At 43.0% G+C, this 19,037-nt stretch overlaps 1 protein-coding gene across 1 annotated transcript in view; it reads left to right on the forward strand.

Annotated features, from left to right (window-relative positions):
• The window catches only part of Map2k1 (mitogen-activated protein kinase kinase 1), a 76,599-nt gene that overhangs the window by 26,805 nt on the left and 30,757 nt on the right, over positions 1-19,037 (forward strand). The window contains exons 2-3 of the mRNA XM_027924176.3: positions 11,633-11,843; positions 13,573-13,719. Coding sequence (XP_027779977.1) covers positions 11,633-11,843; positions 13,573-13,719 — 358 coding nt within the window. The remainder of the gene's footprint in view (positions 1-11,632; positions 11,844-13,572; positions 13,720-19,037) is intronic.

Here is a 19,037-nt window from a genome sequence, read left to right on the forward strand (position 1 = left end):
GGGCTTTCTTCTCTATATTAGGTCTTCAAGAACAGGCAGTTGGTAATGATGAGTAGATCATCTTTCCCAGACTGCAATCAGCCAGCTTGTCCTAGCGCCTCCACCAGTCCCAGGTCTCCTTTCATTTGTTTTTATAAGGTCCGCATGACCCCTCTGGTTTACTTTTTCCACCGATGGGGGAATCTCAGCTCTTTTCTGGCCACCACGATTTTTACTTCTTGCTGCTTCTACCAGAGTGCTTTACCAAGCACAGTGTTATAACTCTTCCCTTCCCTCTCCAATCAAAATGTATCAGTCTTGGGTGTTCCTCTGAGGGGAGTTCCTCTTCAGGTAGATTTAATTTATTGTCCTTCTAGGAACTTTCACAATTTAGCAGAGCACACTTTTTAACCTAAAGGAGTAACAAGTAATGGAGAAAGAACTGTTGTTAGGAATGAGCAGGTAGGGTATTTTGTAAGAATGACATGAAAATCTTCAGCATGGTGTGGAGGAAAGAGCAAAATTTGGAGCTCTGCTCTTAGCCTTGTTAATTTACTTAACTGTTCCTCCTTTATTTCCATATCTGGATTGTGCAAACAGTATAATTATTTTTTTTTTTCAGGTTGTGAGGACTAATGGGTGATCAATGCCTAGTATTTAGGAAGTTCATCCCTTCAGCTGAATCTAAATTTCTTTTTTTTTTTTTTTTTTTTTTTTGGTACTGGGGATTGAACCCAGGGGTGCTTAGCCATTGAGCTAGTTACTGGATTTTGCCAAGTTGCCCAGGGCCTTGCTGATTACTGAGGCTGGCTTTGAACTTGTGATCCTCCTGCTTCAGCCTCCCAAGCTGCTGGGATTACAGCAGCTCCATGCCCAGGTACATTTCATTCTTTATCATACTGTTATGTACCTTTTTTATCCCCACCAAGTAAAGGTTATATTCCTTTTTTGTCCTCTATCTTTTGATCTTTGAACCCTCCAAACATTATCACTTATTTTTCTGTAAGTTTAGAGAAAACTGATGTTTTAGGAATTAATCTGTGCTGACATGAAACAAATTTTGTCCACTGGGGCAGAAGTTACTCTAGGCTTTCAGTTCTTTCAAGCAACAACCTAATACGCCCTCTTTGATTCAGAGTGTTGTTCGATATTTGAGATGAGTCTTAGGGAGTGGGTGGTCCCATCATTCCAAAGTGTGTTTGTGTGTGTGTGTGTGTGTGTGTGACTATCTGCAGAAACATGCTGTGGGAAGGTAATGTATATGATTTCGGAAGCCTGTTTTGTTCCAAGGGATAAGTTTTTTTCTTTCTTTCTTTCTTTTTTTTTTTTTTTTTGGTGGTGGTGGGGTTGTTGTAAAAATTGATAGGAGCACATGGTTTTTATTCATTTCTTTTTTCTTTTTTAAAAAGTTTTTTTTTTTTTTTCTTGTAGTTGTAGACACATCTTTATTTATTTATTTACTTACTTATTTGGGGATACTAGGGCTTGAACTCAGGGGCACTTGACCACTGAGCCATGTCCTGCCCTTTTTATTTTATTTTTTGGGATACTGGGAATTGAACTCAGGGACACTCAACCACTGAGCCAAATCCCCAGCCCTATTTTGTATTTTATTTAGAGACAAGGTCTCACCAAGTTGCTTAGCACTTTGCTTTTGCTGAGGCTTGTTTTGAACTTGTGATCCTCTTGCCTCAGCCTCCTGAGCTGCTGGGATTACAGGCATGCGCCACTGCACCTGTCTAAAATTTTTTTTATAGCTGTAGATGGACACAATACCTGTATTTATTTATTTTTATGTAGTGTTGAGGATCAAACCCAGGGCCTCACACGTGTGAGGCAAGCGCTCTGCCGCTGAGCCACCATCCTAGCCCTTATTCATTTTTTTAAAATCAAACTGTTGTTAACTTTAAAAAACTTTCATTTAGAAGCTTAAAATCAACTTGATTTAAAGTAAAATTCAAGATAAACACCTGTCCTAATTCATTTTCTAATTTTTCTCTTTTAATCTTTATTCTCCCAGCATTTAGTTTTTGTTTACAATATTTTTTTTTAAAATATATTTTTTAGTTGTGTATGGACTCAGTGCCTTTATTTGTTTTTATGTGGTGCTAGGATTGAACCCAAATCGAACCCAGTGCCTCACACTTGCAAGGCAAGTACTCTGCCACTGAGCCACAACCCCAGCCACTTGTTTACAATATTTTTAATTCCAATTCTGCACCATTGTCCACAGATTAACCTCTGCTAGAATGCTCTTTCTCTTTTTTTGCTTTTCAAATTTTATCCTCATATCTCCTATTCCTGCAAAACTGATTCTCATTCTTCTAGCATGTCTTAAACTATGGAGTTGTTTGTATCCTAGGCCCCTTATGAGAGTTAGGGATGCTGTGGGATGACCCTGGCCTCACAGTCTCTGGTGGTAGTAGTGAAACAGTGAAAAGCAATAGAGGTAGTGTTTAAAGACATTGTGTATTTTCCCCACACTATTTATTGCATGAACGACATGAAAATGCAGGAGTTTTGAAAACTATCTCCTATCCCATTACACCTGATTTCATTAATCTGCATTTCCTTCCAGTGCTTGTTCATATGCAGTTTTTTCCCCCCCTCGTACATAATAGAATTTTTTTTAAAATTTTTTATTGTTGGTTGTTCAAAACATTACATAGTTCTTGATATATCATATTTCACACTTTGATTCAAGTGGGTTATGAACTCCCATTACATAATAGAATTTTACATTCTTTTTTCTCTTTAGTACTGGGGATTGAACCCAGGTGCAATTAACCACTGAGCCAATCCCCAGCCCTTTTTTTTTTTTATATATATATTTTATTTTGAGACAGGATCTTGTTAAGTTGCTGAGGCTGGATTTGAACTTGTGATCCTCCTGCCTCAGCCTCCCAAATTGCTGGGATTACAGGGGTGCACCACCACTACCAGCTAGGTGTCAACATTTCTGATGCCCATGAGTCTATACAACTATGCAAGTCACTTCTTTCTGAGACCCAGTTTCTCCTTGTCTAAAATCAGGGGTTTAGACTAATTGACCTATAAGAAAATATCTATAATGAAAGTGTCCAACGCTGGTGGAGTATTTCACAGGCATGTGTGCATTGTGTTTATGTGTGTACCTTCAATGCACATACTTCAGATTCCTCCAGTAGTGGCTTTTTTCTTGTGCATAGAGTGGAGCCTGGGTTGCACAGGTTTTTTCTCAGTGTTCCTACTGCTTTCTCAGCTCTGAACTGCCCCTCAGTTCCTAGATACGGGGGTGTCTTTCTGCACACTCTTTTCCTTGGCTTAGGGATAGATGGTAATTACATTATTTATTTTTATTTTTTAAGATACAGGGTCTCAGTGTTCCGCCCAGGCTGGCCTCCAGCTTCTGGGTTGAAGTGATCCTTGTGCTTCAGCTTCCCAAATGACTGGGACTACAGGTACTCATCACTGTGCTGGCTTACATTTGCTTTTTTATTTGGTGCTAGGCTTGAGATAGAGGTAGGGAAAGTTTTGTGTTGTTCCTGTCCCACTTCAGCATTAATAGGCCCTGTGAATTTGGTTCCCAAGTGTGGGTTTTTCCCAGTGCTTTCTCCCCTTTTCTGCATGGATGCCAAATTCTACTTGGCCTTTTTTTTTTTCAATCCAGTACTGGGAATGGAACCCACACGTGCTTCACCACTGAGCTACATCCCCAGTCCTTTTTATTTTATTCATATTGAGATAGGATCTAACTCAGTTGCTGAGGCTGGCCTTGCAATCCTCCTACCTTGGCCTCCTGAGTTGCTAGAATTATAGGTGTGTACCCTGTTCCCAGCCAAACTCTACTGTGTATCTGTGGTGTGTCTTGGGCAGAACAAGTTTCTTATAACTCCTCTTGCAATAGTAACCTTTGCTTTGTGTTGGTGTTGTGCAGGGCTTTGGGCTTAATTTCTTTTCCTTCTCTTTTTTTGGTAAGCAAGCAGGAATTTTATTAAAAGAAGGTGAGAGCAGGATTCAGAACTCCTTAGCACACAGGGTAAGGGTGCCCCCCCCCCCCCCAACTTTTTTGAGGTAGAGTCTTACAATGTTTCCTAGGCTAGCCTTGAACTCCTGGGCTCAACCAATCCTCCCACCTCAGTAGCTGGGATTCCAGGTGCATGTCACCATGCCCAACTGGGCTTAGATTCTTCATCAGTTATGGGAAGCCATGCTCCAGTACAGTCATTCTCTTGCATGGTTCATCATGTGCTTCACTGAACTCAGCAGAGATTTTTTTTAACCTTTTCCTTGACATTGACTACACATGCAAATCACATCTTGGCTGCCTACTCTTCTCTGCTTGCTGACAGATGTGTAGGTGAGAAAAGTCTTAGTCATTGTTCCTGAAAGGAGCCCCCAGACCCATTTCTAGGGCTAGTGACATATGCTGGAAATCAGCTGCTTCTGGGCCAGCACAGAGCTGGTCTTTCACATTGGAATATAAAATTATTCAAAAGAGAAGCATTCATATGGCTGTCAGATACTGTATTTGGGAAAGAGGTATGAAGGCATCGGAGGTCAAAAGACCTGGGTTTAACGTGGGGTCACTTGCCCTGTGAATTTATGTACATCACTTTTCCTCATAGTGGAGTATAACTAGGTGGTCTTTAAGTCCTATCCAGTGCTAATATTCTCTAATCTAATATCATATTCTCTAATCTAATATCATATACATATTCTAAGTATAAAATTCACAGGTAAGTATCAGGGCTATGCTTCTCTGCACACATAGTGGTTGGCTTCCCGGGTTCCCGGGGCCTTGGTAATTCTTGCTTACATGTAAGCTCCATTGACAAGATAAAGGCATCATTTTTGTTTACTCTGGTCTTCTCTGAGAACACATGCTTTTCAGCACTAACAGGCCTTTAGTGAAACAGCTAAAGAAACAGATAGTTAAGGGCAAGTTGAGTCAAGATGTGATGGTAGACGAAAGGAGGTGGTAGAGAGCAAGGTAAGAGTTAAATGTAAAAAACAAAGCAAAACTGGAATGATCTGAATGTCAGACCAGTAGTTAATATATGCTATTGTTGGACAGAATAACATTCAGCTTGATAGTACTTATTAGGCACTTACTGTGAGCCAGGTATTCTACTATGATGAGCTGCTTTAATCTCATCAACGTCCTATGTGTGATTATCACAGCCCCACTTTACTGATAAAATTGAGGCTTAATACTTTTAAGTAACTTGTTGAAGATGACATTGCTACTTAAGGGGCCAAATAGGGATTAAACCCAGACAGCTTGACTCCTAGGTATATATTTGTGTATCCTAAATGCACAGTTTGATGAATTTTTAGGAACTAGACACACCATGTAACCAGCACTCAAATCAAGAACAGAGCATTACAAGCACATAGCAATTTCCTTTTGCTCTGTATTAGGGTTCCTCAGAGGAACAGAACCAACAGGGCGTGTGTGTAGTATGTCTGTGTGTCTGTGTTGAGAGAGAAAGGGAGCAGATGTGTACATGAGACATCAAGAAATGTTGATGTTAATTTTAGGGACTTGAAATTCTCATGGTAGGAAGACTGGTAAGTGTTAAGTCTGTAGGGTAGGCCAGTGGGCTGAAGACCGAGCAGGAGTTCAAGTCCAGTGGCAGTCTACTGGCTGAATCTCTTCTTCTTTAGGGAGATCAATCTTGTTTTCTTTGCTCTTCAACTGATTGGATGAGGCCTGCCCACATGGAGGGTGATTTGCTTTACTAGAGTCCAGCAATTGAAATGTTAATCTCATAAAAAAACAAAACTTTCACAGAAAGTGAAAGGACCAAACAATGTTTGACCAAATATCTGGGCACTGTGACCTAGCCAAGTTGACACATAAAATTAACCACCACACACTTCCCTCATGTTGCTACTCTTGGAAAGGTGACCTTTCCTCATTTATAACTGCATAGATTAGAATTTCATATAGATGGAATGACAGTATATATTCCTCTTTTGTGCCTGGCTTCTTTCACAGAGCCCATGTACATAATCCTAGGATCTTATTGCCTAGTTACTTGACTAGCTATTCCTGGAGTGGCCTGCAGGATGGAGGTGGGGGAGAACATAGACCCTCTCCCCCACCATTTTGCCTGCACCAGCCCTAGCCAGTGCTTCTGCACTCCCTAACCCAGATGGACTGGCAGAAGAACAGAAGTTGATAAGCAGTGCCTTTGGCATTCCCTGCCTTCCTCCTCAGGCCCCTTCTTCTTTCCTCCCTTCCTAGTCTTAGTCCCCCACCCCATTCTTACATCCCCATGCAGCCATTGAAGTTTATCAGCCCCTCAACTTGAACACACACTCTACCTTATTCCGTACCTCCTCCACTTGCAGTCACATTGACAGACTTGGCCCTCAGATATTTAGACAGCTCTCCCTTGCTCTTTTCCTCCTCCTCCTCCTCCTACTTTTTTTGTTTGTTTGTCTTTTAAATGGGTTTGGGAACTGAGGACCAGAAAGAAGGTAACTTGCCCACAGTCTCACTGATGGGGCATGGTAGTGTTAGAGGATCCAGGGGTTACAGCCTCAGCCTCCCAAGTGCTGGTCCCTCTTAGCTTGGGTCCTGCTACAGTAGCCTTCCTTCTTGCCAAATGCCAGGCAAGGGAGCATGATCTTTCCCTGTGTTCTGATGAGGCTCACTGCTCTGGCACCTGGTTCTCCTCCCAGCCTGGTGATTGCTTGTCATCCTCTGCCTGCCCTTCAGTCTGCCCTCCTGGCTGAGGCAGGGCCTGCCACCCGCTATGGTGGCAGCTTCCATGTTCAGCCACCATCAGGGTTGGGAGTGGCACGGGGTCTTGAAAAAAGTTCTGTTCTAGATGATCTGCCACCCTGAATAATGTGGCCTTGTCCTCTCTGGACCCATTTCTTTACTTGTAAAATGAGGGTTAGATCAGGTAGTCTTTAAGTTCCCTCTCTGTGTTGCATTTTATACTGCTTCTAACTTTTAAACTGCTGAGCCATAAATGAGAGACTCCAGCATGGCAGTGTAATTAGGCTCAGCAGATGGGTGAGTGAGAGGGAAGGAGATGTTCTTTCCCATAAGATCAGCCTTTCCTTCATTGTGCCTCCCTGGTGTTTTCAGAACACAAGTGACAACCCTTGTTTTTCTCTGTGTTCCCATTTCAACCTATAATCTTCTTGTATCTCGATGAACTTGTGTTTACTGTTAGACAGCCATGCTGCAGAATGCGTTACAGTGAGCTGTCTTCTCCAACATGGCGAATGTGATGACAGTTGGAGCTGATCACAGCTGGTCCCTGGAATGACAACTCTGTGTGTGTGTGTGTGTGTGTGAGAGAGAGAGAGAGGGAGGGAGGGAGGGAGAGGGGGGGAGGGAGATTGTGATGGAGCTCCAGTTTTTGTTTTTAGATCTCTAGTCTCATTTTTGCTGATTTTAGTTAAAACTAAGGGTTGTAAAAGGGCAGTTTTTGGCCCACTGAATCTTGAGGAACTCTTTATTTCCATTGCTTTAAGCATTTCACACTGGGAGGGCAGAAATGAGCTTTATGGAACACCATTGATCCCTCGTGCTAGAGGAAGCAGTATGGAACACTGTTACATTTTTGACTGATCTCTTTGTCATGAGCACTGAAAGCCAGGAATTTCGTTTCACCTTTGGATTCAATATTTTGTCTTTCGTTCTCTGAAAAAAATTTTAAAAAACTTTTAAAATGCTGGGCATGGTGGTGCATTCTTGTAATCTCAGCAGCTTGGTAGGCTGAGGCAGGAGGATTGCAGGTTCAAAGCCAGCCTCAGCAACTTAGCAAGGCACTAAGCAACTTAGCAAGAACCTGTTTCAAAATAAAAAGGGCTGGGGATGAGGCTCAGCGGTTGAGCATCTCTGGGTTCAGTCCCCAGTATCAAAACCAAAACAAAAAATATCACCACCACCAATAACAAAAAAAACTTTTAAAGTGTTTTGCAAATTAATAAAGTCAGTGATTTCTGGATTCTGCAGTTGCTGCCTTGGTTCCTCCCCATCCCTATTCTCCCATCCCCAACATTAGTGTAGAAATGTGCCAAAAATATCGGAGTTTCTTCCCATTAGTTTTCTGTTTTGACCCCTGGTGGAGTAAGTATGGAGTTGTTACTTCCATTTACAGAAGATAAATCTGGGATGTGGCAAAGCTGAGTGACTTGTTGGTCACGCAGTTAGTTGCTGATCAATTTAGGATAAGAATCTAGGGCTTCTGAACACTAGTGACTTGTTAATTTGCAATACTAATCCACCCCCAGTGCTTGCCTTTAACCTACCTGCCTCCGTCTTGCCATCATGACTCAGGGACTTTGTTGTCTCTCTCTGTGGCTCCACCTCTGAAAGCACAAATGAGGAGCCAGTTACCTAGCTGGTGAGGTGAGCTGTAGAGGGAGGCGGTGTAGAGGTGGAGGAGGAAGGAAGGTGGTGCAAGGTGCAGACTTATGTTTTCTTCCTAAAGAATTGCCCCCCCCCCCCAAAAGGCAGGAAAGTGAGTGGAATCAACATTCCTTTTTCCTTGCCAAAAGGAGTGAATTTTCTGGGAGTCTTTGGCGGATGGTATTAGTTGCAGTGCAGAGTTAACCTGCCTCTAGATCCTCAGCAGATTGTGCAGCAGACAGGGTTGTATCTGAGATGAAGGGCCCCTCACCGAGGTAGACCATCATGTGTGATTGAGCCCTAGTGTGTTAAACACACATGCTGGGATTCTTTCCTCTGTTTGTAAGTTGCCTCCTTTGAAAGTATTGAGCATTTTGAAGAGGCTTCATGGTTAAGGTTAGGGATTCTTTGTGGGTTTGATCCCTGACTGTGCCACTTACTAGCTGTGTGACCTTGAGCAGTTTATTTCTGTTTGTTCATCTGTTCTAATTGTAGGGTGTGGATTAAGTGAGGTAATAAATATAAAGCATTTAGAAGGGTACAGTATTGTGAGCAGAGTGAGTCTCCTTTCTGTATCCTTTCTGCTCTCCTTCATGCACCCTGTGTGTATGTGTGTGTGTGCACGCACATGCATGCATGACAGTAGTTTTTGGATTCTGCATTTCCAGCTGGCCTGCTGAGCCCTCCAGGCAGCTGTAACATCATCCAAGTTTTAGCTATGGGGTCTGTCTGCATTGGATATGTTTTTAAATGACATCATCAATGGGCTGCTTTGTGGAGAGAAAGAAAACCGAGCGAAACCGAGCATGTGCAGGCTGTGTACTCACAGCCCCATGTGTACTGGGTCCCTCCACCTGAGGGGCTGGAGCACTGTGAGACTTAGTCAAACCTAAAATTTTATTTTATTTTTTGGTACAGAGATTGAACCCAGGGTGCTTAAGCACTGAGCCACATTCTCAGCCCTTTTTATATTTTATTTAGAAACAAGGTATTGATAAGTTGCTTGGTGCCTGGCTAAGTTGCTGAGACTGGCTTTGAACTTGCCATTCTCCTGCCTCACCCTCCTAAACCATTGGGATTACAGGCACGCTTCACCATGCCTGGCTAAAACCTAAAAATTGTTTTATAAAATATTTATTTTTTAGTTTTAGGTGGACACAATATATTTATTTTGTTTTTATGTGGTACTGAAGATTGAACCCAATGCCTCATGCATGCTAGGCGAGCACTCCACCACTGAGCTACATACAACCCCAGCCCTAAAACCTAAAATTTTAGCGGGGTGAGAATACTGACCAGCAGTCTCAGTCTGCTCGTCTGCTGTAACACAAAAACACTGGTGACTTAAAGGGACATTTATTTTCTCTCAGTTCTGGAGGTTGGCAGTCTGAGGTCAGGATGTTGGCACAGTTGGGCTTCCTGGTTTGCAGAGAGCTGTGTGCTTTTGTCCGTGTATGTGTCAGGAGGAAGATGGAATAGATTTTTCTTCTTGTCAGGCCACCAATTCTGTCTGATTAGGATCCCACCCTTAGAACCTATTTAACCTTAATCACCTCTGAAAATCCTGTCTCCGATCAGTTGGAATTTAGGGTTCTACATAGGAATTTGGGGGAGGGGTGCCCAATTCAGCCCATAACACTAGCCTTCCTCCCTCCAGAGATATCCAGTGAGGAAAGTCGGTGACATCACCCTGTGTCTTCTTTGGCCCCACACACTGTTATTTGTGAAGCGGCATTGGACCTCCCCATACGTGGGGAGGCCCCTGTCTCCTAGCCTTCTTGAGGTTTGGGATGGTGGGTGTGATGGAAGAGGAGAAGGTTATGCTGACTTCTGCTTCCAAGCTCAGAACTGGTGTGTACGTGGGAGGCACCAGCATTCAGATGTGTCATAGGCCTGTCTTGTCACCTTTGTCACTTGTGTCATCTGTTTAGACTGGGGAGTGAAATCAAATGAAACAGTGGAAGCTGTCTTTACTAACTCACAGAACACTCTTCAATTCTCTGTGTAAAACATACAGAGCGAGGCCCACAGCCTACTGTGTGCGACTAGCAGGCTGCTCTCTGCCGAGCCCACTCGCTCAGCACCCACTGGCTGAAGTATGTGCTTACCAAGAGCCAGCTTGTTCCCAAGCCATTTGCACAGTTCTAGCTGGCATTGAAGCTAAGTAATGTAGTTAAGTACCAGATAACTGATGAAATATGACTGCAATTGAACTGATTTTCTTTCCTTTCTTTAAACACTAGTTAAAAGCCATGGAAAGATTCAGTAAGGCCAAGTCCCTGAAATATGTTATTGCCAGATTAGATGAGCAGTAAGTTTGGGGAAAATCAAAAGATCCTAAAATTTTATGTTGTGATTATTCTGTGAATGTCTTCATTTTTACTTCATTTTATAGAATCAGGATTTGGACATCATAAATAGTATATTACATTCTGGTTCATGTAAGAAAGATGATGTGGAGTTCTTAGCAGTGGACCCTTATTCAAAGGGCCTTGGACTGTGTTAAAGGCTGAATGATGAATATGGGTTTATATCCATTGTACTAAAATAAAATTTTTAGGTCTATCATTTTTGTGGATATCTTGCTGTAACTTTTCTGATTTGTCTGGTTCTGGGACCTGATCACAGTGGATCTGAAGGTTCTTACTGTTGTGATTCAGTTTACAGTGGGTTTGTTTTCAGTTGAGAAGATTTAAGGAATTTTATTTTGTATATGGTGTAAACTTAATAAAACCAACATTATTGGGGCTTTTTTTTTTTTTTTTTTTTTTGATACCAGGGATTTAACCCAGGGACACTTACCTACTAAAATCACATCCTCAGCCCTTTTTATTTTTTTCTTTTGCAACAGGGCCTCACTAAGTTGCTAAGGCTGGCCTCAAACTTGTGATCCTCCTGCCTCAGTCTCCTGTATTGCTGGGATTATAGGCTTGTGCCAATACACCCAGCTTAGTGGGGCTTTTTAAACTGGGACTTTAAAGAAATTTAATGTGGCTCATTCTCAATTTTATTCTTTGGTTCCTCTTGTATACTTAAAGCACACTAAGAGAGACCCAATTCTCTCATTTTACAAAGGAGGAAGCTGAAGCCCTGAGAGGTAAAGCATGCTGGTGGTGAAGTAGTTGTGGTGGCTCGAATAGAGGTGGCAGATCCACAGCAGGATGAACCCTGCCCTCCAGTCCCCTCCTCCAGTTCTCTGTCTCTGTCCCCAGATCTAGAGCTGTCCACGATGGGAGTCTTCCTCTGGGTGACTACTCTCGTGACAGTGTTGACCTGTGGATCCCCTTTGGACAGGACCAATCTGGAGGCCTTGCAGAAGAAGCTGGAAGAGCTGGAGCTTGATGAGCAGCAGCGGAAGCGCCTTGAAGCCTTTCTGACCCAGAAGCAGAAGGTGGGAGAACTGAAAGATGATGACTTTGAGAAGATCAGCGAGCTGGGTGCAGGCAATGGCGGTGTGGTATTCAAGGTCTCCCACAAGCCGTCTGGCCTGGTCATGGCCAGAAAGGTGAGTTTACCAGGATAGATAGGTAATTGAATTATCTCAGGGAAGATCTGGAGGCCTGGGGACAAGTGTGGAAGGAAGATGGATTTTTTTTTTTTAAACACTTTATGTATTTATTTTTATGTGGTGCTGAGGATCAAACCTAGGGCCCCTCACATGCTAGGCAAGCGCTCTACCGCTGGGTCCCAGCCCCAGCCCCGGAAGATGGAATTTTTAACTTGTATTTTTTATGTTGTTTGAATCTTGAACTCATCATCTATCAAGCGGTGGGTAAATGCGCTAGTGACTGTTAATGTATTAATCCCTATCATCAGTCTGGGAAATAATAGTAAGTGACCCTACCTTAGCTCTCTGTGTGCTGTGGAAGGGATACCAGGTGCCAGTTTATCATTTATCAAGTGTAGGAGCAGCTGCTTTTGTTCACCTGGGCCCAGAAATGCTCAGGCCAGACGCTGAGATCACGTTGTTTCATGTGTTCCTACCCTGCCAGGGGCTGCCTTCGTCTCCCTGCAGTCAGCCTCAGAACCCCCTCCACGGCTGCATTCTTTGAGTTGGACTTCCCATTCCTATCTCCCCTTGGTCATTTTTCTGAACACAGCCCCCATGTAGAAAGCTGGCCTCTTCCGTGGTTTTCAGCTCATTGTGTTCATTCCTGCCCCCATGTTTGTGCTTGTGCTGTTCCTTTTTTTGGGTACTGGGGATTGAACCTGGGTGCTTAACCACTGAGCCACATCCCCACCCCACCCCCGCTTTTTTTTTTAAAAAAAATTTACTTTTTAGTTTTAGGTGGATGCAATGTCTTTATTTTACATCTGTGTTGTGCTGAGGATCAAACCCAGTGCCTCGTGCATGGTAGGCGAGTGCTCTACCACTGAGCCACAATCCCAGCACCTCCCGCAACCCTTTTTTTATATTTAATTTAAATACAGGGTCTTGCTGAGTTGCTTTTAGGGCCTTGCTAAGTTGCTGAGACTGGCTTTGGACTTGTGATCCTCCTTCCTCAGCCCCCGAGCTGCTGGGATTGCAGGTGTGCTGTTCCTTTCATTTTTTTCCAACAGTGCCTGTCCTCAGGAACTTCCAGCTGCTCCAACCCACAGTTATCGATAACCAACACTTCCATGTCCTTTGACCATTGTTTATGGCATTTTTTAGATACTCAACCTTATCAGTATTTTTTGTGGTGCTGGGGATTGAACCCATGGCTTCATGCAGGCTAGGCAAGTGTGATACCTCTGAGCTACATCCCCAGCCCTAGGTGACCATTGATTTGTCTGTTACTTGTCTCCCCAGTTAGAATAAGGGCCAGTGTTAAGGGGACATAGAATAGTACCTGAGATTTTGGCTAACTCTCAACCACATGAGGCACCCGAGGTCAGGGAGGAACCTCTTGGGCATCTTGGGTCAGTATACCAAGTTCCTCATGCCCTTTTATCTTTCAACCTGAGTATGACCAAGTCCTTGAGGCCAGTTTCCCCTCAGATCTCAGCCCTACAGGTTCTTTTGGCACAAACTCTCCATTTAGATTTGTTCCCAGGCTTGGCTCCTGGAAGCAGAAGCACAGCTGGCTTTCTGGTTACAATTCTTTGGTGCCAGCACCCACCTTATACATAGACACTTAGTGGTTTGGTAGAACAGAAATTTGTGCTTCTATTGACCTTATATTTAAACATTTAAGAAGAAAGATCCCTCCCTCTCATACAAACCTCTCTTTCCTCGACCTTTCTTTCCCCAGCTAATTCACCTGGAGATCAAACCTGCAATCCGGAACCAGATCATCAGGGAGCTGCAGGTTCTGCATGAATGCAACTCCCCATACATCGTGGGCTTTTATGGCGCATTCTATAGTGACGGGGAGATCAGCATCTGCATGGAGCACATGGTATGTAGTGACCTGCTGGTCCCTGGAGCAGCAGCCTGAAAATTGGCGATTCTGACCTAATCTTTGGTCAGGGAAGTGATCAGCTGCTTCCCTATGATACCCTGTATCACACCACCATCTTGAGCATCTGGGTAGCTTGATTGTAGAACTTGGCAAATTCATAGGATGACAAGCTTCCTTTCCTTGCCTCGCTTCAGAGAGATGATAGTAACCAGGATTCCTTGGTGGTGTGTCTGAAGCACATCTTCCAGTTTTCTCCTATCCAGATGACCCTAAGATTTGATGTGGATAAAATATGGTTAATATAGTTTAAATCATTTATTGCGAATAATATTGTGTGCTGGGTACAAAGTTCTGGGATTATGAAGATGAGTGAAACAGTCTCTGCCTTCTGAGAAGTTATAATCTACTTTAAGGGGTTTGGACAAGGAGAGAAGTAATCCCACCCTATGCCCATTAGTGGAAGTCCAAGTAAGGGACAGGCTTATGGGCTCACACGTATGAGTGTCAGTCTTTTTAGCTGCCTGGGGTCCCTTTAATTTCTAGTGAGTAACAATAGTAATGTTAATGCTAATAATGATAAATTAATTTTTATATGGTACATATTATATCAAGCATTATTATTATTATTTTTTGGTACCAGCGATTGAACCCAGGGGGTACTCAATATCCCTAAGTTCAGTGAGCCACTTCCCCATCCTTGAGCAACATCCCCAATCCTTTTTTATATTTTGTTTAGAGACAGGGTCTTACTGAGTTGCTTAGTGCCTTGCTAAGTTGCTGTGGCTGGCTTTGAACTTGCGATCCTCCTGCTTCAGCCTACTGAGCCACTGGGATCACAGGTGTGCACCACTGCGACCAGCCTCAAGCTTATCTTAAATTTTAAAAAAAGTGTTTTTGGGTACTGGGGATTGAACCCAGGGGCGCTCTGCCACTGAGCTACATCCCCAGCCCTTTTTATTTTTTATTTTGAGACAGAGTCTCACTAAGTTGCTGAGGCTGGCCTCCAACTTTTCATCCTCCTGCCTTAGCTTCCCAACTTGGCAAGTCAATATTTTATTGCATTTTCACAGCAACCTTTGTGAGTGGGCATATTATCCCACCCAGTGAGGAGACCAGGGTACAGAGAAATTGATGAATCGCCCTAGATCATACAGCTAGTAAGTGGTGTTGGCAGAATTTAAGCCAAGGCAGTCTGACCCCAACCTGTACTTTATTGGATAGTGATGAGGGGATCAGGGCTATTTCTATCTTGGAAGCCTAGAATTTCCTAGAGATGCTGATGTCATCTTTTTTGCAGCATATGATAGGGGACTTTGGAATCTGACATATGTTTATCCACATCTCTTTTCTCCATGGAAATCCAAGTGGGGACTTTGTCATGTTTGCCACTGTCTTCAAAAAAGCCTAGAATATTCCTGGCACATAGCAGGTGCTCAATATTTATTTGTTGAATGATTGTCACCTCTTTGTTATGATCTTGGACAGATTTCTTTATCTTGTTGATTCTCAGCTTTCTTATCTGTAAAAGGGCATTATTATAGCTGCTTTGTTTTGGTGAGGATTAATTAAAATAACAGATATAAGTCTTCCAGCACACTGACTCAGAGTATATATTCTGCAAATGTTAGCTTTGCTTTATTTCCATGGACTGACAATTTAGAGATGAAGGCTGACAGGAGTCTACATAGTTGGTGGCTGCTGTGTTTTCAGTCCAGCCTGGTGTCCTTCTCCATTTCCTTCCTGACCCTCTAGAGCTGCCCTGACCTTTAGAACCAGATCCCTGGTGCCTGGTCTTAATGAACTCAAGGAGAATCCTTCCAGGCAGTTCTTATCTTGCTCGTGCCCCCATTATTTTGAATGTCTCTTCATTCCGATCAGAAGAAGGGCTGCATACACTGTTGTAGGCATCTGCTGACATTTGTGGGTACCATATGGAACATAGATCTTGAAAAATCTGTGCTTCTAAAGGTTATCAAGAATGCTCCTGTTCCTTTTTGTTGCAACTAGAGTAAGTCTCTGCAGGAGACATTTCTGGCTTGGTCCTTGAACCTGGCCCAGGATGCTGATTATTTTTCCCTTGGGTTCTTGTTTCATATCCCTTGGGTTTCTTTGCTCTTTGTGGTGATGCTGAGTTTTCATCTCTAGCCTAAGACCTTTAGATGATGATATATAAATGGCAGTGGAGGTCCTGGAAACCTAGAAGGAAAGGCCAGGGTGGCTTCTTTCCCTTAGGTCCTGCTAATGTTGTAGAAGGTGGGTGGTGGTATGATTAGGTATAACAGTAGCTAGTTTTGAATCTTTCACCACTTTCTAAGTCCTTTTCACATTATGTAAGTTATTAATCACATCAGCCCCATCTCAGGGGATAGATTATTGACCTCCCAGCTGCTAGTCAGAGAGTAAGCCTCAGACAGGTTTTGTAATGAGCTTATTCTCACAGTCTACAAGCATCAGAGACTCTGAGGAAGTCTGTTTTCTTTAAATTTCATATTCTCCCTGTTACTCTGTGTAAATGTATACTCAGGATTTTGCATTTCTGTAGAGAACTGATTGGATGGGATCTTTTCTAGGGCACCTCCCTGTGCTCACGTCCTGTGTTTCTATGGTTTTTAGCACTTGTAACCAGTCAGGGTTTATATAAGTAAATCAACTTGGGTTCACAAACTCTTTTTGGTGTTTATTATGTGTGTGATGCCACATGACCTGATCTGAGGACAGAGACATGAGAGAAGCATCTCTCGTCCTCCAGAGCTGTTCACAGGCTGGATGGCTGTGTTCTGGCACCTTCTCAAGTAGGAGATGTCAGTGCAGATGTAAAAGCTCCTGAGCACCATGTATGTCATTTCATGCCTGCTCAGTTCTTTCCTGGGTCATCTCCAAGTTCCATACCACCCAGATTTATTCCTTTTTTTTTTTTTTTTAAGAGAGAGTGAGAGAGACAGAAAGAGAGAGAGAGAATTTTAATATTTATTTTTCAGTTATTGGCGGACACAACATCTTTGTTTGTATGTGGTGCTGTGGATCGAACCCGGGCCGCACACATGCCAGGCGAGCGTGCTACTGCTTGAGCCACATCCCCAGCCCCAGATTTATTCCTTTATAGAGGAAAAAGGACACCATTTGGGGGGTGAGCATGATTGAGTTCCAGGATGCTTGCTTCAGAAATAGGGTTAGGCTTAACCCCGAACATGGAGAGTGGCCTCTTCCTTTATTTAGATTTGTCGGTACCTCTTGTATGTCCTCCTGCCAGGAGGACCTGTTTTAAAATGATTACTCTGGATTCAAAGTGCCAGAATAGCTTTCTGCTCCAGCTGTGGACCTCTCATCTTTTCCTCAGTCTCCAAGCAGGCCCTTGCAGCAGAGCCCCTGTACCAGCTGCCCCTGACCAGAAAACTCTGCTCTGGCTGCCACTTGGGATTTATGCTTGGCATTTATGCTTCAGCATTTTAGAAGTGGTGTGGTGGACTGGATGTGGTGACACATAACTGTAATCTCAGCAACTTGCAAGGCTGAGACAGAAGGACTGCAAGTTTGAGGCCAACCTCAGGAAATTAGGGAAACCTAGTCTCAAAATAAAAAGGGTTGGGGATGTAGCTCAATGATAAAGCATCCCTGGGTTCAACCCCCAGTATTAAAAAAAAAAGAAAAAAAGTGTGTCACATAGAGAGCTCTGCTCAAGTCACATCAGTTTATTATAAAAAATTTCAAGCATAACGAAAGTTGAAGGAATTGTACACTGTATTCCCACAAACCCACCACTTTGAGCCTACAACTAACATTTTGCTATATTTTTCTCACCACATATTGTCTGTTTACTGCTCAAATCAATTTTTTTCTGGATGCATTTAAAAATTAATTTGCATTATCAGCATTCATTGAGCCCTATCTTCTGAAGTGCTCAGCCAGGAGCTTACCTTTCCTGGAAATGAACTGTATTTGCACTGCCCAGTCTAAATTTTGAGACCCAAGGGGGCTGTGATGCTCTTGATCAGAACAGAAATGCTCTTGTCTTCAGGGAAGTAAATTCCTGCTCAAGTGGTAGCTGAGCAACCAGGGAACTGGGGACTCAGAATTGATGGTTCTTATGCAGGAGTAAAAGCTTTTGAGCTATTATTTTTATAAAGTGTTTGTCTTCTCTATAGAAAACCTTCACAAAAGTACCATTGACTTAGTTAATAATTGGCTTCTAAAAATAAGCACAGTTTCAGCAGCTCTAGTCAGTGAAGGCAAGTTCTTGGCAGTGAAGTAGAATTAGAAGGCTATAGGGTTAGTCGTAGGCAACTCTGAGTGCTCCTGATAGCTTATGCCTCTTACATCTTGCTAATACCATTGTTCTTGTTATTCTGCTCATAGCTCAGGAGGTTAAAGGGAAGAGAGCCCATGTTTCTTCCTTTTTAATCAGTATTTTTTGGGTGGGAGATACTGGGAAGCTCATGTGCTACCACTGAGGTATACTCCATCCCTAGCTTGATTAATAGAAATATTTACCTTACCAGTTCCCAGGGAAAGTCATACATTTTCAGTTAGCTAGGGCTGCTCTCTGTTCATTTGAGAGATAGTACTGTTCATTGCTAAATGGAGGAAGGAACCTGAAAACCACAGGGTTAACTTTTCCACCTCATTTGAATCCAGTTTTGGCAGTGGCTGTGCTATCTTGTTTTATTTATTTATTTGGGTACCAGGGATTAAACTCAGGGGAACTCGACCACTGAGCCACATCCCCAGCCCTGTTTTGTATTTTATTTAGAGACAGGGTCTCACTGCATTTGAACTGTAGATCCTCCTGCCTCAGCCTCCCGAGCTGCTGAGATTATAGGCGTGTGCCACTGAGCCCAGCTTGATAATCTTGTTTTAAATATATATTTCTTATGATTAGGCAAAGCCATTCATACAAAAGAATTAAAACCATATCAATTGGAGGCAAAATAGAATTAATTGGGAACTTTCTGCACTGGAGTTCCTCTTCCCACTGGTAAAGGAAATTGAGAAGTACTGTGGGGTTCCTAGGGGCCTGGTAAATTGGGGTGGTAACTTGGACTGTGGTGTTGTCCTGATTGGACCAAAAGGAGCTTCTGCAGCATGGTGAAGGCAGCCAAGGTCATAGGATTGATTTGATTGCTAGAGTTCAGCGGAGGTAACAGCCCCCAAGGGCTTTTTGAAAATAAGTGTGTTTAACGGGGAGTTCTTTTTGGTTTTAGATTTATGATCCCACTTTCCTGTTTTGTGGAGGTTATCCATAGCACCTTTGAAATTTAGGTTGAGTTTTGGAATCCTCTACTGTTCTCCTTGGTCAGCTTACCCTCCACTAGGTGGTT

This window comes from Marmota flaviventris, chromosome 2, assembly GCF_047511675.1.
Source record: "Marmota flaviventris isolate mMarFla1 chromosome 2, mMarFla1.hap1, whole genome shotgun sequence".
Taxonomy (NCBI): Eukaryota; Metazoa; Chordata; class Mammalia; order Rodentia; family Sciuridae; genus Marmota; species Marmota flaviventris.